Source organism: Misgurnus anguillicaudatus, chromosome 18 (genome assembly GCF_027580225.2).
Source record: "Misgurnus anguillicaudatus chromosome 18, ASM2758022v2, whole genome shotgun sequence".
In the NCBI taxonomy this organism is placed as follows: Eukaryota; Metazoa; Chordata; class Actinopteri; order Cypriniformes; family Cobitidae; genus Misgurnus; species Misgurnus anguillicaudatus.
Genome location: NC_073354.2, coordinates 16,526,996 through 16,547,299, shown reverse-complemented (window position 1 = coordinate 16,547,299; position 20,304 = coordinate 16,526,996). Strand labels below are relative to the sequence as shown.

The 20,304-nt window shown below is 40.2% G+C and overlaps 1 protein-coding gene across 3 annotated transcripts in view; it reads right to left on the bottom strand.

Annotated features, from left to right (window-relative positions):
• Nucleotides 1-16,136: 16,136 nt before the first annotated feature.
• brf1b (BRF1 general transcription factor IIIB subunit b) overlaps nucleotides 16,137-20,304 on the bottom strand; it is an 88,931-nt gene continuing 84,763 nt past the window's right edge. For all 3 annotated transcript variants that reach the window (XM_055185667.2, XM_055185668.2, XM_073855950.1), the window contains 2 exons: nucleotides 16,697-16,880; nucleotides 16,137-16,372 (listed from right to left, as the gene is read on the bottom strand). In XM_055185667.2, the coding sequence (XP_055041642.2) occupies nucleotides 16,335-16,372; nucleotides 16,697-16,880 (222 nt within the window). In that variant the 3' untranslated portion in view covers nucleotides 16,137-16,334. The remainder of the gene's footprint in view (nucleotides 16,373-16,696; nucleotides 16,881-20,304) is intronic.

Here is a 20,304-nt window from a genome sequence, read left to right as displayed (position 1 = left end):
TGTTAATGTACATATCAGAAAGTTTCAGTTCATATAATTTTTTTAAAATAACTTTAAAACGAACTTTGAAGAAAATCCGTTTTGACGCAACTTGTTCTAGTCAAAACATATTCTCAGTTGAGCAGATCAGGCATGTATTGCCATGTCCTGTCATGGTAACCGCATCTTGTTTATCACACCACTGTATCCTTTACAGAGTTCAAGTAAAGTGTTTGATGGTGAAGTGACTGTTGTAGGCTTGGATGATCAAAAGCAACATTTGTTATTATAACAGATGAATACGACTAAATGTCTTCCACACAGATGGTGCTGACAATAAGGAGGAGCACTAAAAGGTAACTGCTCACAGGATTTTGACAGGTGGTTCACTATACAGAAGAACCCTAAAGACTGCAAGGGTATTCAAGAAGAAACAAGTGCACCCTTATTAAGTTTAAAATTCGGGAACGATAAACCAAACCAACTAATAGTATTAAATACTTGTTAAATAATTAATTAAATAGTTAAATAATAATAATTGTTAAAGGAACAATATGTAGGATGTTGGCTAAAACTGGTATTGCAATCACAAAACTTGTGGCTAAAACTGGTACTGCAATCACACAACTGGTGGCCAATACACAAAATGACAACATAAACATCAGTTGAGGGCTGCAACTCCACTTTTTAAATGACAATACTCTGGCCAGACCACTGTTGATATAAGTATTTGAAATGAAAATGATTTCTTAATGTCTAGTTATATATCAGGGCCATTTTATGATTAATTGATATAAATTTCTTACATATTGTTCCTTTAAATAGTTGGTTTGGCTTGTCGTTCCTGAATTTTATACTAATTTTTCTGAAGAAAACAGAGGCTGCTGGAACGATGGGAAGAAAACTATGCTGTTCTTCATCTATGGGAAAAGAGATGTTTAATATCTCGGCTGTTTTTCCTAAACAGTAATGACATTAAATGAAGCTTAAGTCTCTCGGTTGTTTCTGTTATTCAGTTTCTCAGATTTTTCTCATGAGAAAAAGACCCCAGTTATCCCGTGTGTAGAGTTTCCGAAGAAATGTATTTCTCAATGTCTCAGACTTTGATCAGGTTTGCCAAGATACCAAAGTCTGCAATTAAAAGTCAGAGGAAAACATTTCTCATTACATTGTTAAAACCAAATGTGAACATGCACTCTCAGAAAAAACGTACAAAAGTTGTCACTGGTGGTCTGGTACCTTTATAAAAAGTACACTTTTGTACCTAAAAGATACATATTGGTACCTAAAAGGTACATATCTGTACCGAAATGGTCCATATTATGGAACAGTCTCAGGTTTTGTACCTTTTTTCCCCAAGTGCTTACATCTTGCATTGTAAATGAGAAAGTATTTAGCCACCCAAGTTTGGAACAAAACAAATGACTGGGCTTAAGAAGCGAGCCGGGAGAATGCATAAGTGGCAGATCAGCAGATGGTTCAGAGGGGGCTGGGCTCTGGCACGATGGGTTTAAATAGATCACTTGAATGGGACCCTGGTGAGTTTATCTCCTCATGGTTACGGTGTGTTATACCTCGTAATGCGCATGTTGCACTCTATTGTCTGCACGGTTGGGGTTTTGTGCGTAATGAAGAAGTATGTGGGACATAGGGGTTTAAGATGGAATGCAGGAATGGAGGATGGGGGTGTTCTTCAGCTAAACCGGTTCCCAGGAGAACCAAAGTGGCTGCGCATCAGAAAAAATGGCGAGGTGCCCCCATCAAGGCGGGCGTGATAAATTTAGCAGACAACACCACAACAACACTGCGGGAAAGGGAACGTGCGGAGGATGTTCTATACATACAGAGCACGGTTTGTGTGCTGTGATCGTTCGGAGACATGACAGTCTCTGTGTGCCTGCGTGGGACAATTTTTGAACAGTTACATAATTGGTGCACTGCAGGAAGAGAGAAAGCTGGGTCGTGCGAATCGCTGGTTCAGTCTGCAGAAACAAAGAGATGCGGAGAGACGTAAAGAGAAAGACAGAGCCAGTGAGGGGGAAATGAGAACATGAGGACGACTTTCACCGGAGAAATTCAGATGCTAGGCCATGAGATCTGGCCTGTGCCTGACCTGCCACCTGAACCCCATGTTGTGATGCAATAAGAAAGGACAACTGTATTCCAACCAACAGGAAAATGTATTGTTTGGCGCTTGCTCTTAGTTCATGAAAACTATGGTTACTATGGGATCTTGGTATCAAATGTTTCTTCCTAAATTATTTGGAATAAATAACAAAAGACACTAATAAGATAGCAAAGAGCTCAATTGGCAGGGTACTGCATTAGCTATGCAAAGGTCATGGATGGGTTCAATTCCCAGGAAACACATAATGCATTGCTTGAATGCACTAAGGGGCTTTGGATGAAAGCAAATGTCAAATGCATAAATGTAAATGCAAAACTTACAGCCATGGAAATTACTTGATGAGCAATGTTTTGGGTTCATAATGAATTACCTGACTTTTAAGATTAAAATCCAGTGGTGTAGTCTAGTTCCCTATCGAGAGCGGTCTCTCGACATTGCGTCCGCTGACGCTATGGGTTAACTCCTCCCACTTCACCAAAACTGAAATCTTATTGAACAACGCCACCGCAGGGCACCGGCCAATCGTCGCCGACCGCGGGAAGCGGGAGCCCACAAAAGGCGGTGTAAGAGCGACGAACATCAGAACTCTCTTCTTCACTCAAGATGAAATCTTCAAGCAAGTCTATGATCTGCATTCTCTGCGCGGGACCCCTGGAGCAGCCGGACTCCCACGAGCACTGCATCGCCTTCTGCTTCGGACGTGGCTGTCTCGTTTGGTATTGAGGACGAGGAAGACAGCATGTCGCTTTCTGCATCTACCAGCTGGGCTGAGGCAGAGCGGGAACGCCCGCCTCACGTGGATCTCCAGTCTGAGATGTCTAGGATTATGGAGATGGCGGCAAAAGAGCTGGACCTCAGCTGGACATCGCCTGACGAGCCGGCGAGGAGCAAGCTAGATTCATGGTTCCTCCAATCGGGCCGCCAGCAGGCCGCTCCGAGGAGGAAGACGCCTTTCTTCCCTGATGTTCACGATCAGGTCTCCAAGACATGGTCTGCACCCCAATCGGCGCGCGTCCATGCACCCGGCATGTTCTCGCAGGTAGACGGCGGGGAAGCCCACGGTTACGTGCGCATTCCCCCCGTGGAAGAGAACGTCGCGGCACACCTTTGCCCTTCCTCCGCGTCACTCGGCGCTGAGCGCGGCCTGCCGTCAAAGCCCTGTCGGATGACAGCCCATCTGGCGGACAAGGCTTATGCATCTTCTGGTGAGGCGGCGGCGGCGCTACACGCTATGGCCGTTCTACAAGTCTTCCAGGCGAAGATTCTGCAGTCGCTGGGTGATGATGTCGATACTGAGGCGGTACGCAACCTACGCGCTGCCACGGATTTTGCTCTCATGGCAACGAAGCTCTCTGCCCAGGCCGTCGGAAAATCTATGGGCTTCATGGTCGTCCTTCATCGCCACCTATGGCTTACCCTAGCTGAGCTGAAGGACAACGAGCGTAAAGCGTTGCTGAATGCTCCGATTACTCCCGCCGGCCTCTTCGGTGACGCCGTGGAGTCAGTCGTCGAGCGTTTTTCAGAGGCACAAAAGCGCTCACGCGCCATGAGTCAGCTGCTTCCCAGACGCTCCTCTCAGCATGAGGCGGCTAGATCGCGCTCTTCTTCAGCCCCGCGATCCGCGCAACGCCCTCCTAAACCAGCTGGTTTCTCCGCACCATCGCGTCAGGAGCCCGATGTGCGCCCTAAGAACTGGCAGCCCCGAGGAGGTCACGGTCGTGGCAGGAGCCCTCGACGCCGCGGCGGACAGCATCAGGCTCGCAAGCCTTCTTCCTGATGGAGAGGGCGAGAGGAGGAGATCGCTCGTGAAGGGGCAGGCGTCTACACGCCGGGTTCCTCTGCCCCCCTCTGTTCCTGTGGGCGACATTCCGTGTTCAATAAACACCGTTGTAAATACTGTTGTGAATACTGTTATGTGTGTAAATGTAATAAAAACACAAACATCACCACAAAAAGAGCTTTTTCCTCCTCACAGCCCTCATATAGCGACCGAAGCCCTGCAGTCAAGCAGCGCGAGGTTGAGATATGTACAAAGTGCTTATCAGTTAAACTCGGGCACCGCCACCGAGCCGTTGAACGAGAATCAGCTTCTACATGCCGCCCCGCCGCTGACATTTCTAGCTCCGCAAGGGTCAGGCTCGTTCGTAGAAAACACGTCACAAGCGTCTATGCACGGCCACCTTCGCCCTCTATGCCAATTTCTAGAAGCTTGGAAGGCGATTCCGGGCGTATCAGAATGGGTAATAAGCATCATAGAGAACGGCTATTCTCTACAATTCAGACGCAGACCGCCCCGTTGCAATGGTGTGGTAACGTCATTAACAACACCGCAAAATGCCCCTGTCCTGAGACGGGAGATACAAAACCTGCTCGCGACAGGAGCGATAGAGCGTGTCCCTCACGGCGAGTTGAACAGCGGATTTTACAGCCGGTACTTTGTGGTGCCCAAGAAAGACGGCGGGATGAGACCGATTCTGGACTTAAGACCTATCAATCGTGCGCTACGCAAACGTGTATTCAAAATGATAACCGTGAAACAGATCCTAGCGCAAGTTCGCCCTGGGGACTGGTTTGCGTCGATCGATCTAAAGGACGCTTACTACCATATTCAGATATCCCCCCGTCACAGGTGTTTTCTGAGATTTGCGTTCGAGGGCGCAGCTTACCAATACTCCGTCCTACCGTTCGGGCTAGCTTTAGCCCCGCGCACGTTCACGAAATGCATGGATGCGGCTCTCTCCCCCCTCAGAGCGAGCGGGATGCGCATTATGAATTATCTGGACGACTGGCTGATTTTAGCTCAATCTCGCGATCTATTAATCAGTCATGTAGATGCATTGCTGCCCCACTTGGAAGCGTTAGGACTCAGAGTCAATGTACAGAAAAGCAAACTCATACCGAGTCAATCCATTTCTTACCTGGGAGTTCTGTTGGATTCTACATCGATGCGCGCTCATCTCTCGCAGCAACGTGTAGAAACATTAACGCTGTACATTCGCCGTTTCAGAACCGGCCGGTTTGTCCTCCTCAGAGAGTTTCAAAGGCTGCTGGGTCTGATGGCATCAGCCGCTCCAGTTTGTCATTTAGGATTGCTTACGCTTCGGCCCGGGAGATTGTAATGTCATCTTGAGACCCAAGATTGGATTTATACCTAAATCTCTCTCTACCCCCTTTCGCGATCAGGTAGTTACCATATCGGCGTTATCTGCAGCGCCTGCAACATCTCAGAACGCATCTAACCAGGAGGCTATTTGCCCTGTCAGAGCCTTGAGGGCATATGTGAATCGTACTGCCAACTTTAGAGCATTGGACCAACTCTTTGTGTGCTTCGGTGGCGCTACTAAAGGCAGAGCGGTGTCTAAACAGCGGCTCTCTCACTGGTTAGAGGATGCTATAACGCTAGCTTACGAGAGCGGCGGATTGGAGCCCCCTTTTAACATCAGGGCACACTCTACGAGGGCTATTGCCTCATCATGGGCTTGGTTTCAAGGTACTACTGTGCAAGATGTGTGTCGCGCGGCTGGTTGGGCTTCACATAACACCTTCGCGAGGTTTTACTTGCTCAATATGCATTCGCTAGCTGCAAAAGTTCTGTCGGTGAGTACTGAACATTCTTATGCCTCTAATTTATAGCGCCCTGGGTTCTCTCAGGTCGTCTTGGCTTCTAAAGCAGCTATCTGTATGTGTGCGTGCTTGTGTTACTCTCTTAGAACGCTGCGCTCCATCAGGTCGTCTCTACTAAAGACGTTGTGGGTTTAACGGTGTCACCGCTGCGGCTGTTAACTCCGTGTTGAGACAGAACCCCAATTACCTCTATCAATTTTGCTCTATGTTGCCCGGCAAAGCCGTGCGTGCTACTATTACTACGTGTATTCACTCAAATTACTTGTCTATTTGCCCCGTAGCGGCGCAGTGATGAGTATTCACGTTTCTTAGGTTTGGATATGCAAATTTCATACCTCAGGAATATCTACATCCTATTGGCCGGACACGCCCCCTATGTTACGGGCGCCGCATGTCAGGGTTTTTATTGGTTGTGTTCTAGACAACATTGCGTTGCAGGGCTGGCTTCACCCCTCGCTCGGCGTGGTTGTACAATGTTCCCATAGCGTCAGCGGACGCAATGTCGAGAGACCGCTCTCGATAGGGAACGTCTCGGTTACTATCGTAACCTCGGTTCCCTGAGAGACGGGAACAAGACATTGCGTTACGCGCCGAGCTCGCGGCTTGCCAGCCATATTCGTTCAGTCGAGTATTCTGATGTTCGTCGCTCTTACACCGCCTTTTATAGGCTCCCGCTTCCCGCGGTCAGCGACGATTGGCCAGTGCCCTGCAATGGCGTTGTTCAATAAGATTTCAGTTTTGGTGAAGTGGGAGGAGTTAACCCATAGCGTCAGCGGACGCAATGTCTTGTTCCCGTCTCTCAGGGAACCGAGGTTACGATAGTAACCGAGACGATTTTTGTAGTGAGTATACTGTGATTTTTCCCTCTCACCCTTATGCTCACTCGTCCCAGCGCAACGCACCACCACACTTACAGATGCATACAGTATGGATCTTCATGTAACAGAGCATTCTGAAAGTGTACTCATAAACACATAAACTGAATGTGTTATCAACATGTCAGTTTATTATAAGAAAAAAAAGAGTTTAACAGCCAATGGGTTTACAGCTGGGGAAACTGGACTGATTTTTAGACTGGTTTAGTGTTAATCAACATCTAACTCGGGGCCAAAACTTACTCAACTGTTAATTAAAATTAAATAAACTGTTTACAATCTTCAATCCGTGGCTAACACATGCATTGAAGAAGAAAAATTATCACTCTTTCAATAGCTATTATCTGACAACTATTGATAACATTACCATGTGTAATTTAATGGTGTAAATGTTTTTAATTAATACACATTTAAAATGACCATGAATTAACTCTAATTTGCATAGTCATTTATATAAAAAGCTTATTTTTTGCATATAATACAAGCATTGTCTAAAAATGAAAATAGTCCTTTACTTTTATTATTACAAGACCATCATGTAGCCTAATATTAGACACCAAAACCAAAGTGAAGAAAATTATCTTTAATTTGCAAGTCTGAACTGAACATCAACGCAGACATGAATTTCCTCACAGAAGTTTAAAGCGTAACTAAACCCCTGGTCAGAGCCTGACTCCACCCACTGGCAATATTTGAAAAATGCAAGAAAAGTGGGCAGATCCCAACGGAGATAGAGGGGACGAACCAAGCTCGTACCAAGTGTGTGGTGAGATCGTAACAAGGGCATGGTGAGCTTGAACCTGCTTACGTCACGAGTCATTTTTTGGAGCCAACATCCAATAGGAAAATTCAACTGCAGTAGCCACCGTTTAACCTGAAGAGGGCAGCACTCAGACGTTTTTACACCATATATTGTAGTATTGAAACACTTTATATCCAAATGTCAAAAAATTTACTAAAATCAATGAACAGCACTAATAAAGCATCATTCTTACAGATCATTAACTAAAAAAAGTTGGTTTAGGGTTTAGTTACTCTTTAAGATCATATACATCTTGAACGTAGATATATAAATGAACACAGAGAAGGGAAGTTTAACACTCTGAAGCACAAGCAAACATGCTGAAGGCAGCTAAAAACCATCAGGATATAATCACCGGCTTATTTTATTACCTCCAGATAAAGTATTAAACTGGACTGATGATTTAAATGTTGTTTACTCACATGTGCGTTGTTAACTCTCGGATTTCATGTTGAAGCACTGCTCCACTCGTTCACTTCTCCACATGGACAATTCCTATTTGTTTACAGTGTCACATGAGCAGCTACACTGCAGGTTCGAGTTCATTTGGCGCTAAGCAGACCTCTTGATGATGTCAAAGTACCGCGAGAGCGATTCAAAGCAGATTTCTCCATGTGATAACTGAAATCGCTCTCGCGGTACTTTGTTGTGACTCGCCTGTGGGTTCTTGTGGCGCCACAGCAGTCTGCTCCCCAGTCACTCTAGCGCCGCTATAGTATTAATTTGATTTCATACGCCGATCGGATCGCGCAGTTCGGCAGGAAGTCAAACACACCAAATATATAGCCTATGTATATCCATTTCAACCCACTAAAGTAGCAAGTGTAGCATGCTAATGGTTAGTGCTTCACATCTAAATTATGACTAAAAGTTTGAAATGTCACAAAACCATGCTGTTACGCATCCTGACGCTATTTTTAGGGGGTATACGGAAATCCTTGACAATTCCTAGTGGGTATACGGCGTAGTCCTGTGTATCACGTAGACTACACCACTGTTAAAATCCCATGTACTCTGGACTGGACTGCTCATGGGATTTTGGAAAGGATAGGATTCTGGACTGGACTCCGAGATCTTGTGATTTTTATTTCCCATTTGCTGTATTGTGCACACACAACCTATATATAGAGCTGCACAATAAACGCTTGGCTTCTTCCTGACCACACTGAGATTTAGGTAGGTCATGTTAGCTTTGGCCAGGGCGTCTGTGTGCGCTCACCTGAGCCCACTGCAGTGTGTTTGGTCATAGAGGACAGATGAGTTATCTGCCAGCCCACAGCTTACATGAGAACAGTCAACATGTATAATTCACATAGCCCTCAACCTCCAGGACACAGCTGGCCTGTGGCTCGCATAAAGAAGATAATGCCCAACCTACATGCTTTGCTTTAGCTCAAAGCAGCAGAAATCAGCCTGGAGACTTGTTAGAGTCCAAACAGCATTAACTATTGCATGTTGAAACAAAGATATTGTATTACTTACTCAGCCATCGCCATGATCGCATATAATGAGAGCTATAAGACATTAGCATAAATTATTTTCCTCTTGATGTCTATGGACAGCATCTGCATGATGTTGCTGATTACCACAGAGAGAGAATTCATTTTAACCCTTAGAGTTTGTACAAATGAACAAACATGTTAAAATGCTTACACACGCCAAAAAATTCTGGGTTATTTTCCATCGAAAAAGGACAACACAAACTCTTGGGTTATATTTCAGCTTGAAAATATTTATATTTGACCCAACCATGGATTAATGTAACAGCGTGACTGTTTATATAGTGCTAAAAAGTTAGCGCGTTTGAACGTTTCAGTCCAATGCAGTGATGGGACCATTTTAAAAGATTACTGTGGATTATTTAATTGTGTTATTGGTTTAGTAATTTCCTTAGTGGTAAGAGACCAGACTGGAAGGCAATAAGACATTGTAGGTAACACAACTGCATGTAAATAAATTTCAGAAACAGAAGAGAAAAATATGATCTAATCTTGTTATACACAAAAAGTTTCTGATTCAGTTTTTTTTGTTAAATCAGAAATGTGATCCCGTTATGTAAGATGTGTATCAAGTAACACACCAAGATATTTATAGGTCTTTTTCATGACAAGATTTTGATTTGCAAAGGTAATAGGGTCACCATAAGAAAGATGAAAGAAAATACATACATTCAGTTTTTTTACAATGAGTACGTTTACATGCACAGAATAAGCGGATAACTATCAAAAATCTGCTTATTATAGAAAACTGTTTTTATGCATTAACATGCAAATCAATAAACTGGCTATGCAGACAACTGCGTTTACATGGGACTTTGAGAATTATCAGTTTTCTCGCAGGCAGTGACGTCACCACCTATAGTACATAATAGTCGAGCAAAAAGCCGATGGCATATCTGTCTTAAGCTGTACAGTTGTATCTCTTCTCGGGTCTCCAGAACCTGTAAATGTAACATGAGCTTTCAGTTTAGTCAAGCAGAGACTTTTATGCGTTACTTTGCGCTTACATCCGCGTGTGACGTTTATCTTTCACACCCAGAGACATGCGCACATGGACAAAACCATGAGAAAGCCGGTTAAGGTGTTTACATGCCACGCGAAATCGGCGTAATGAGCAAAAAAACTACCTGGGTAACGCTTTAGATTACAGCCCGGAAAGTACTGGGTAAGTACAGCGAATTTACAGCGTATGTTTCTGTAATTATAGTTTACTCATGAAGTACGTGCGTGTAATTATAAGGGAACAATTTATAATATTTGGGGAATAAAGGGGTAACAACCAGGAAAAATATAAATAATATATGCAGGAAAGTACTGCGTAAGTACAGCGAATTTACAGCATACATTTCTGTAATTATAGTGTACTTATATACATACGTGTAATTTTAAGGGAACAATTTATAATATTTTGGGAACAAAGGGGTAACAAGTGCCACTTTAATTTACAGCCCGCAGATGTTGTATTTACTCTTTAACTACGTGAAACAAGGGGGTAACAAGTGCCACTTTAATTTACAGCCCGCAGTTGTATTTACTCTGTAACTACGTGAAACAAGGGGGTAAACATTTTTGCCTTGCCTATTTTAATTTTGCTTGATGACCCAACAAATTGCTGTACTCTTTTTCTTTCTTAAGGTAAGTAACCTTTATTGAAAATTCTAAATAAATTGTATCATACTAATAAATAGCATAAACACATTAACTGAATTTCAAGTTTTGTTGTTTAGTAATCTCCATCATCATGCATCATGAAATGATCAAATATGTACCCCCCGTGGTTAAAAAAACTTACTCTCAAGCATAAGATTGTTTTACATGTAGCCTACGCCATATCACATAGGTCTAATATTTGAATCGTTAGTCCGAAGTTATGAATTACTTACTGTATAAATAATTTGTAATTTCCCACGTTTTTAGCATATAAGTCATACATACCATGTAATATTAAAATAGTTAGCCCTTAATTATAAAATACTTACTGCATATATTATTTGTATTTTTCCTGGTTGTTACCCCTTTGTTCCCCAAATATTATAAAATGTTCCCTTATAATTACACGTACCTACTTCATAAGTATACCATAATTACAGAAACATACGCTGTAAATTTGCTGTACTTACGCAGTACTTTACTGTATATATTATTTGTATTTTTCCTGGTTGTTACCCCTTTATTCCCCAAATATTATAAATTGTTCCCTTATAATTACACGTACGTACTTCATAAGTATACTATAATTACAGAAACATACGCTGTAAATTCGCTGTACTTACGCAGTACTTTCCGGGCTGTAATCTAAAGCGTTACCGATGATTCTTATTTAACCAATCATGTAAGCACTTAAGGTCAAATGTTAATTTGGAATTTATGACATTGAGTCAGAAAAAATCACAGTATAGCATACAGTAAGCATTCTGAATATTTACACACTTGATCATTCGTATATAAAAGAAAAAGTAAGGGTCCAAGAATACTGCATTGAGGAACAACTGTATCACAAACTAAAGACTGAGATGTTACATGGTTAATTTTAACAAAAAAGAAAAAAGCATTTCTATCAAAGATGAGGAAAAATTAAATGAGTAAAGTTTGTTAAGCAAAATAAGCATTCCCAATGTGTGGAATGGTGCGTTTTGGAATATATATATATATCGGTGGTGGTCAGTAGTCGTTGGTAAGACTTTGGCTGGACATCACGTTGAAGGAAAGGCCAGTTGACCAGTTGATCAGATAATATGACATTTCCATAATAGTGTAACTAAAATCTTTAAGCTATTGCATGATGCTGTATGCAAGCCAACAGCCCAGCAAACACAGAACATTCCCCTAACGTTAGTTTTTGGGTTGTTTTTTTTTTAACCAAATAATAATGTTCTGGTAACGTTCTTTTTAGGTTTTATTTTTTACAACCATAAAATAACGTTCCCATAACGTTATTTTTTAAATCACCTAAAAATAACTTTTACATAACGTTCTCTAATGGTTATTTTCTGGAACCATAAAACAACATTCCCATAATGTTGCAGTGTGGTTATAATTAAAATAACCTAAAAATAACTTATCTGTTGTTGCTCCATGTCAACTGTGCACTTTCAGCTAACATTTTTTTGATTACCTTAACGTTCCCCTAACTTTAGATTTTTGTTTCCAGAATGTTATTTTCCAAGGTTTGTATTTGGTTAGCCAGAAAAGTTTTCTTTACAGACTACATTTAATAGAATGTTATTTTTAGGTTAGTTTAACGCTCCCCTAACGTTACAATAACGTTCCCCTAACGTTATGAAAACGTTAAACTAACCTTAAAATAACGTTCTATTTCTGTAAAAAAAAACTTTCATGGCTAACCAAAAACAAACCTTGGAAAATAACGTTATGGGAACCAAAAACTGTTAGCTGGGAGGTAGACACTATAAACTCAAAGACTGGTGGGATGCAGCATCATATTGGCCAGAATGACTTTATGACCATTTACAGTATAAAGTGTACAAGTCACTTCAATACTTAGATACAGTTTGGTTCAAATAACCATGTGCAATACTAATACTGATGCTTGCTTTAGCCCAAATCCACTGCAATAGACTGCATGCCACATGTGATCTCCATACCTTAATCCACAATGAAAATTTAAGTATGTCACACTGCACACACTAACAAAAGAAATCCTTAAAATTATCTTATGGAATAATTTATGATGAGTATAGTAGCCCACCTGAAACCAGAGTATTGCAGGTCTGCAGCCAGACAGAGTGAGAAGCAATTAGACCTCAATGCTTTGAAGAACTGAACCTGATACAGTTGAAGTATAAGCACATTGAACCTGCATCTGTGGACCAATCAAATCAAACGCGAGTGACAGGCTGCAGCCCTGCAGAACCGAACCATTATGGTATCCTGTTACCCCCTCGGTGTGATCACTAGAGCGAGTTAAATGGCCTGCAACAAATGCTTTCAAAAGCAAACACACGCACTGGAATCTCCCACTTTAAGGCCTTTAACTCTCTATAGATAGCCGAGTACTGCTCTGCTGTGAATGAATAGAGCCTTTCACACAGAGAGACTAATGGTTGTTTGGATATTTAGGGGCAAATGGTTCAGCTGAATCTCTTTGGAGTCTTCAATCGTAATGAGCTATCTGTTGATAAGTTGCATCGTAGCATACGAGCCACAGTCAAGACCCATTACATTCATCTGACCTCAGGCTTATAAAAATCAATATCATTAGCCATTAAGGTAGTTGCAAATGAAAAAGCTTATTCTACGTTTCAGTGGTTCCTTTGCAGTTCCTGCGTGCTCAGATCACATGGCCGCATGGCTTTGAGGACAAAGGCATGAAGCTTTATTATGATAATGAAATTCAGGCTGATGAATAGTAGTCTTGAACTACTTTGACTATGACTCCTGAAAAAATCTGATTTGAGACATTAGTACTGAGACCACAAACTGACGTATTACGCACTGTTAAGAAAGCAAGGGCGCCTTCATCTTACATTAGCCTGAGAATCTCTGAGGGTGGCTGGGTTATTTTTGACCCATAATGGGTAAATATTGGACAGAACACATGCTGGGTTAAAAATTATCCAATGTTGGGTTGTTGTTATGCAACAATGGGATATAATAACCAAGCAGTTGGGTTTAAGCAACCCATTTTAACCCAGCCATTTTTAAAGGGTACGATAGGGAATACACGAAAAGAAAGCACAGGGTTCCCACACCTTAATTAACTTCAAATTCAAGGAGCTTTCAAGGACTTTTCAGGTCCAATACCCTCAAATTCAAGGACTAAATCTGGTGACACTTTGGGGATGTCTCCAGGGGTAAGTGCATCTGAATGTGTATCAAATTCAACCAATGGTGAGGCTTAAAGACAAAGAAAGGGTGACACGGGAGCCAGGAAGTATATCACTATCTGAAATATTGCCAAAGACAGTGTTACAGAGACACAGGAATTATGGCAAGGGAGGCGCAGCATCTCGTTCCCTTTTCAGGGAACAACAGTTACATACGTACTGTAACCAGAGACGTTTTCATGTGTCAAACACAACTATGCAAAAAAGCATTTTGGTATAAATCAACATTCGCATACAGAAGATATAAGCTTTTAAATGAACAGTTTAGCATGTGTGCTTAAAAAGTTACTAACCTACACTTCACAGGGAATAATATGGATTTTTTTTAGGAAACTTCTTGCATAAAATAGATTCAAGCACTTTCAATGAAATGTATGTATGTATATTTTCAAAAACTTCCCAGGACCTTGAATTTTTCCCCCCAGATTCACAAACTTTCAAGAATTTCAAGGACCCGTGGGAACCCTGAAAGCAGTGATGAAAATAAGCCGTAATTCATAAAGTTGTAACAGCCTGCTGAGAAACGGAAATTTTACAAGTGAATAGTTTACCAAAACTAAGTTAATGGGTTGATCTTTTTCACATTTTCTAGGTTGATAGAAGCACTGGGAACCCAATTATAGCACTTAAACATGAAAAAGTCTGATTTTCCTGTCATGGCCCCTTTACAAAAACATTGAAAGTTAAATTGAAATTGAGGAGCTCAGATGCAAACGCTGCTAAACGCCACCTCAGTCAAAAATGAGATAATGATATTGACCGAATGCTCTTGGCACATATTATCAAACACTTTCACTAAATCTGAGCCTCAGAACAAACATTTGTGGTCCGAATCCATTAAACGCCACACAGTCCTTTAAGTGCACGGAATAACAACTAGATGACCGACGGCGTATTTACATTGAGCTGCAAGTGTTTTTTACCTTAAAGGAGATTTACAGAATATATTAGGATATTGACAATTTTTTTTATACATTTATCTCTATTCAGAAATTGAGATTTTTATAGAAGATTTGTACCAAAAGCTTGCATGAACTTGAATTTTGCAGCTAAAGACAGTCAAATTTGTAAACAGCAATGAAATAACAAGTGTGACATTTGTGAAAAGGCATTTTAATTATTGACTAGTAACCTTTTCATTGCCATTAAAGTGAAATTACTGAACCCAAACAAAAAAGCCTGATAAAAAGTGCTCATTTACAAGAAAACATATCAGAAGCTCTTCAATTGTTCAAGACTAACTATCTTGTAATGTCAAACGCTTTCACGCGTCACTGAATCGTTTTGCCTGCTTCAGAGGTGAATCGATGAAGTCAGACTTTTTATACATACCTGCAGACAAAATATTTGGGAGGAGTTTCAAGGAAATTGACTTCACAAAGACAATGCGAATTTATTTACATACAGTATAATGTTCTAATCACTCGTCTCCCATCCCAGAATGAAGGTGGTGTTGAAATCCACTGATAATGATCCGAACATCTTATTCAAATGACAGTAACTCTACACTGAGTTAAAAATAATAACATTACAGCTACATTCAATAAAAAACAACAGAGGATAATTTACATTTTCATGGTAAATATAGCATCACACTTGACAAAATACATATATACAGACATATCTCATACAGACATCATTTGGTCCCAGCAGATAAATAGAGAATAAAATTAGCTAAACAATAAGCTAAGCACCAGAAAAACATAAAAATCCATCAGATGTGAGTTAAATATAAACCAAAGAGGTAACATTACAACACATAGACTCAAATACAATATGTGCATCTGTTTTATGTGCATCTCCTATAGCATTGAACAACATCATTTCACAGGTCATCTTCCTATTACACTCCAAAATAATGCTGAGTTGTTTCAACCCAAAGTGTTTGTTTTAACCCTTTTGTACACTGTAAAAAGTGAAAGTCAGAAAAACTTTTAAAATATACTTCAACTGGAAAACACCTAAAAAAATTATACTTAAAGTGAGAACATTTCATTTTAATATTTTTTTTAAGTTTTTATTTTAATAACATTTTTAATTTTATTTATTTTTTAATTTTAAGTTTACATTTTTTAAGTTAACCTGTCACTTTCTTTAGTGCAGGTCACATACGAACACTTTCTGGGTTAAATTAACCCAGCGGCTGGGTTTGTCCCTTACTGACCCAATGCCAGGTTAAAAAAGACAGCTTTTTTAGAGTGTATATGTAAAATATACATTTATTTCAAGGAATTACCTACCTGTACACATTTAAATCCTACAATACCAGCTACAAACCTGGTATTACCTTTATTATCCAAACCATTGTCAGGAAACTATTAATGGTTTCTGTCTAATCAAATATTAGCAAAGTGCTAAAATGGTCTTACCCACTACTTGTACTCAGTCTTAAGCTGCCAGTCCACCTTTTTACATAGCGACTCACTCATTATGAAGATACTGCAGTTGAGGCTGTCACATAATGAATGATGAGGACGGGTGACCTTTTAAGTGTCCTACATACTGCAGCTCTGTCACATGTGCCTCAAATTCTTGTTCCTTTCCTCTACACATTTCATTGAAGAAAATGCCGCTTGCACACTAGAATACTTCTTCTTCTTCAGCTTCACAGCCATAGTCTATAAAAAGACAAAAATGTAAATGATTTGTGGGGTTTCTGGATGAAAGATTAGATTAGATGCTACTACAATAAGACACTTCTGTGATAAGCGGGTACTTGTAGATGTACTGTATGACTTTCAGAGGAGAAAAGATAGGTGCGGTTTATCAAGATGATAAACACTCCAAATGCAGTCTGCCGCAAAGTGCTGGAGAGTTACGGCCCACTTAACATTAAACAATTTGTCAAAATAATGAGCCAGATCTTGGGACTAATCTTGATCGTTCAACCCTTAAACCATGACGTGATTATCCACAGCTAAGGTTTACTGCGACATACTGACCATTTCCACCTATCAGCTGCATGGCGCTAACACAAGTCTCCTCTGGCTCTTCTTCAATCTCCTCCTCTTCCTCTGCGGGCTCCTCGTATGCCACAGGGCCACTTTCCACCACAGGGGGAGGAGTGGGGGCAACTGGGGGCTCTGGGGCTGCAGGAGGCAACATGGTGGTGATGCTGGGGGAGACCTGGAAGATTTAATGTTACAAAATTTGTCTGTGAAGACCTAATCTGTTTGTTTATAAAACAATTAAAGATCATAAACATAAGCCACTACATGTTAGATACAGATTCTTGGTTGGAACTGTGATGCAGCGGTAAGCGTGTGGTACCCATGTGGGCAATACCGGTTTAAAACAGACCTGCAACATCCTTCAATTCTTCATATCACAGTTGAAGAAAACAAAGTAAATCTTCATAACAAAGGGTCCAAATGATTCAGGGCAACATTTCCCAGCAGGCATCGGAGGAAGGAAGTACTGCTCAGGGGAGGCAGAGGCCTAAATCAATTATCGTGTCACGAAAATCTGAGGAAGTGCATGGAAGTCTCAGTGGTAATTATAGCACAGACGTGCTGCTCTACCATGAGGCCACTCTTCAGGCGTTGCCAGATAACGGGAAACAGCAGCCGTGGGGTTTTGTAATGGCAGGATTGCTAAGCTTGGCACATGCCTATAAAACGGCTTCCAGCTCACCTGTGGGCAACACCCTGAGTGGGTCACTCGGGCTGGGATTGAGCAAATGCTTGATGGGTGGAAAATCTGGTGCATTAATGATCTCATTAAGAAGAAGAGATGTGTTTGCAATCAGTAATACTTCAGCTATATAATATATATATATTTAGTATACTTCCTGTATTTTCTGTTTTCTTACACTGCTGTTTTTTGGATTACTCTTTTGTCTTTTTGCCTGATTGGACTGTCTTTTTTGTTTTCTTGCTTTATTTGCCTGCCCTTCGACTACATTGTTTTGACTGCTGATTTGGATTGTTGACCTTGTTGATTTAATAAACTTCCAGCATTTGGATTCTTCACCGCTTCCATCTCCGTCTCATTACACATATGCCAGGGCAGTAGATGGCGATGCTATCTTGTAAAGAAGCAGTACACACCAGCACACACATGGATTCTTCTACAGACTGATAAATACAAACAATCAAGACGACGAAAGCATTGAGCAATTTGTTTAGATTGACAATAAGGTAGGGATATTATTACAAGTGACCCTGGACTATAAAGTGGCAAAATCTTGTAAACTTTGTTGAAGAAGGGTTAATATATATTCAGTTATTTAAGTGGGCCGGAACGCGCTGGTACTCAGTACCGCCACTTCCAAAAATAGCTCTTGAGCGTACCACCACTTCTCCGTGCACCCACAATGTGCTTTTAGCGTACCGGAACGCTCATTTGCACATCTGTTTAAAAATCAGAGGTTTAATTTAATCCTTTGGCTGCGCTGCCGCTTTTCAAAGTGCCCTTTACAATGTACGCTTCCTAATTCATCCCACCAAGAGCAGAGACTACATTACCCATACGCCCTTGCTTTGCGTTTACAAGATAAAAGCGCATGCGTCACTTTTGCTTTTGTCAGTCAGTGTCAACGTGGTCTGGAGAGGTGTGTGTTTGTGTGTGAAACGCGCAACCAAAGCTGCTCGGGTAAAATGAAAATACAATGAACAATTAATATGCCCTCCTTGTTTTAGACTCTGAGTAGTAAAAGAACAAGGTCAGAATAAGAGGACTCGCTGGCTGACATCCCACCAAGCCAGAATGATAGCTGCAGGTCAGATGCAAGCTTTATCCAATACCCTTTTGTAGGTACGGAAAACAATGGGACAAAATAAAGTGATGACTTTCTAGTTTCAAATGGTCAGTATTTTGTTATTCTTGAACCTATAGACATGGTCTTGGTGTCATTTTAAACTTTCTATCTGAACAACTAGTTTTAGCATTTAACCATGCTGATAATTTTACTCACATATCTATTTTGCACATTTTATTTATGTTCAATAATAGCTCTTTCTAAGGGTATTTTTTCAAAATCCTTTTGGACATTTTACTTATGTTTAGTAGCTATTTAGCTCAAGCAAATCCACAAACTTATAAAGGATTTATTATTTTTTAGTAGGCTGTCTGTTGACTGCTGAATATAAAACCCCTTCAATAAAGGAGTTGAGTCAGCAAAAAATAGAGTACAGGCACCTCTTTGGGCCACTTAAAGCACTGTATATATTATAATATCCTGTAGGTCATGGTTTCCCAAACTAGGGTTCATAAACTCTGATATTGTTTAATCAGTGTGCCTTATTTTGATTGGTTGATCAGCATTTTTATTGGTTTGAACCACAAAGCATCCACACAAATCTGAGGAAAAACGCTTTCCAATGGACGCATGGTCTAAAGGGGTTAATTAATAATTAAATTGAATCATAAAAGGTAAATAAATAATTTTAGAATTAAAAATCTAAATAAAACACTTACTTGTACATGTTTATATATATATATTTATTTATATTTTTATATATTCTATATAATATATAAAAGTTAAACAATTATATATAAATAAAAAATTTCTGAAATGAATATATTATGTGTGTGTGGTTAAATATACATAATAATTACACACAGTACACACATATATATTGTGCAAAAAAAAAACTTTTATTTTGTATGCGATTAATCGCGATTAATCTTTGCCCAGCATATATTAATCTGCAGGTTATGTGATGATTAAACAACACAACAATATATCAGAAAACTAAGAACTCATCCAAAATAGAAAGATACGTTTAATGTACCAAAAAAACAGAAGAAGTTTAACACATTAACAGGTAATAATACCAATGTAAAATACTACTGTTTTTAAAGTAAAACATGCAAACATGCTATTAAATTATTGAAATATTAATTGAAATATTTATAAATATTTAGTTTGGTTATACTCGCACACGACAATAAACTGAATTAACGCATGTGCATGACGTCATCATTATCATGAGATGAAGAGTTTCGTTGCAAAACGAGATAACCACCGTTTTGTTAATTGTTCAGAATTCTCGTTTTTTGGTTGTGCATTTGCATAAGTTATATGGAGACCAAGCTATGTCACGAGAATTCGTACATATTTTACGAGTTGGCTAATTCGTATTAATTCATACGACCACATTCGTAAGTTTTGGTACAATTTGCCTTGACCCCTGTGATGCTGGGGTTAGGGCGGGGTTTGATTTCGTTGTTGTTTTTTTCATGAGAATTGTACAATTTTGCTCGAGTAACTTTGTATAAATTGATACAAATCAGTTAACTCGTAAAATATGTACGATTTCTCATGAGATCAGTCCGGAGACAACACTATTAAAATCTTTACATTTTGATTTAAACGTACTTTAAAACATGTTATCAAAAGTTTGTTGTCAAGTAAACAAACAACCAAACTGCATAAACTTTCCCATTTACGGGTTAAAATCATTGTCGTTTAAATGGCCCCTAAGACGTTTGCACAGTACTGTATAGTCCATTATATATTCCAGTATAAATTGTTTTTTCATAGCTGTATTACAATTAGAGTTTTTGTAGCAGACGGAAACTAAGAGCCCCTTATGCTTGTCTCAAG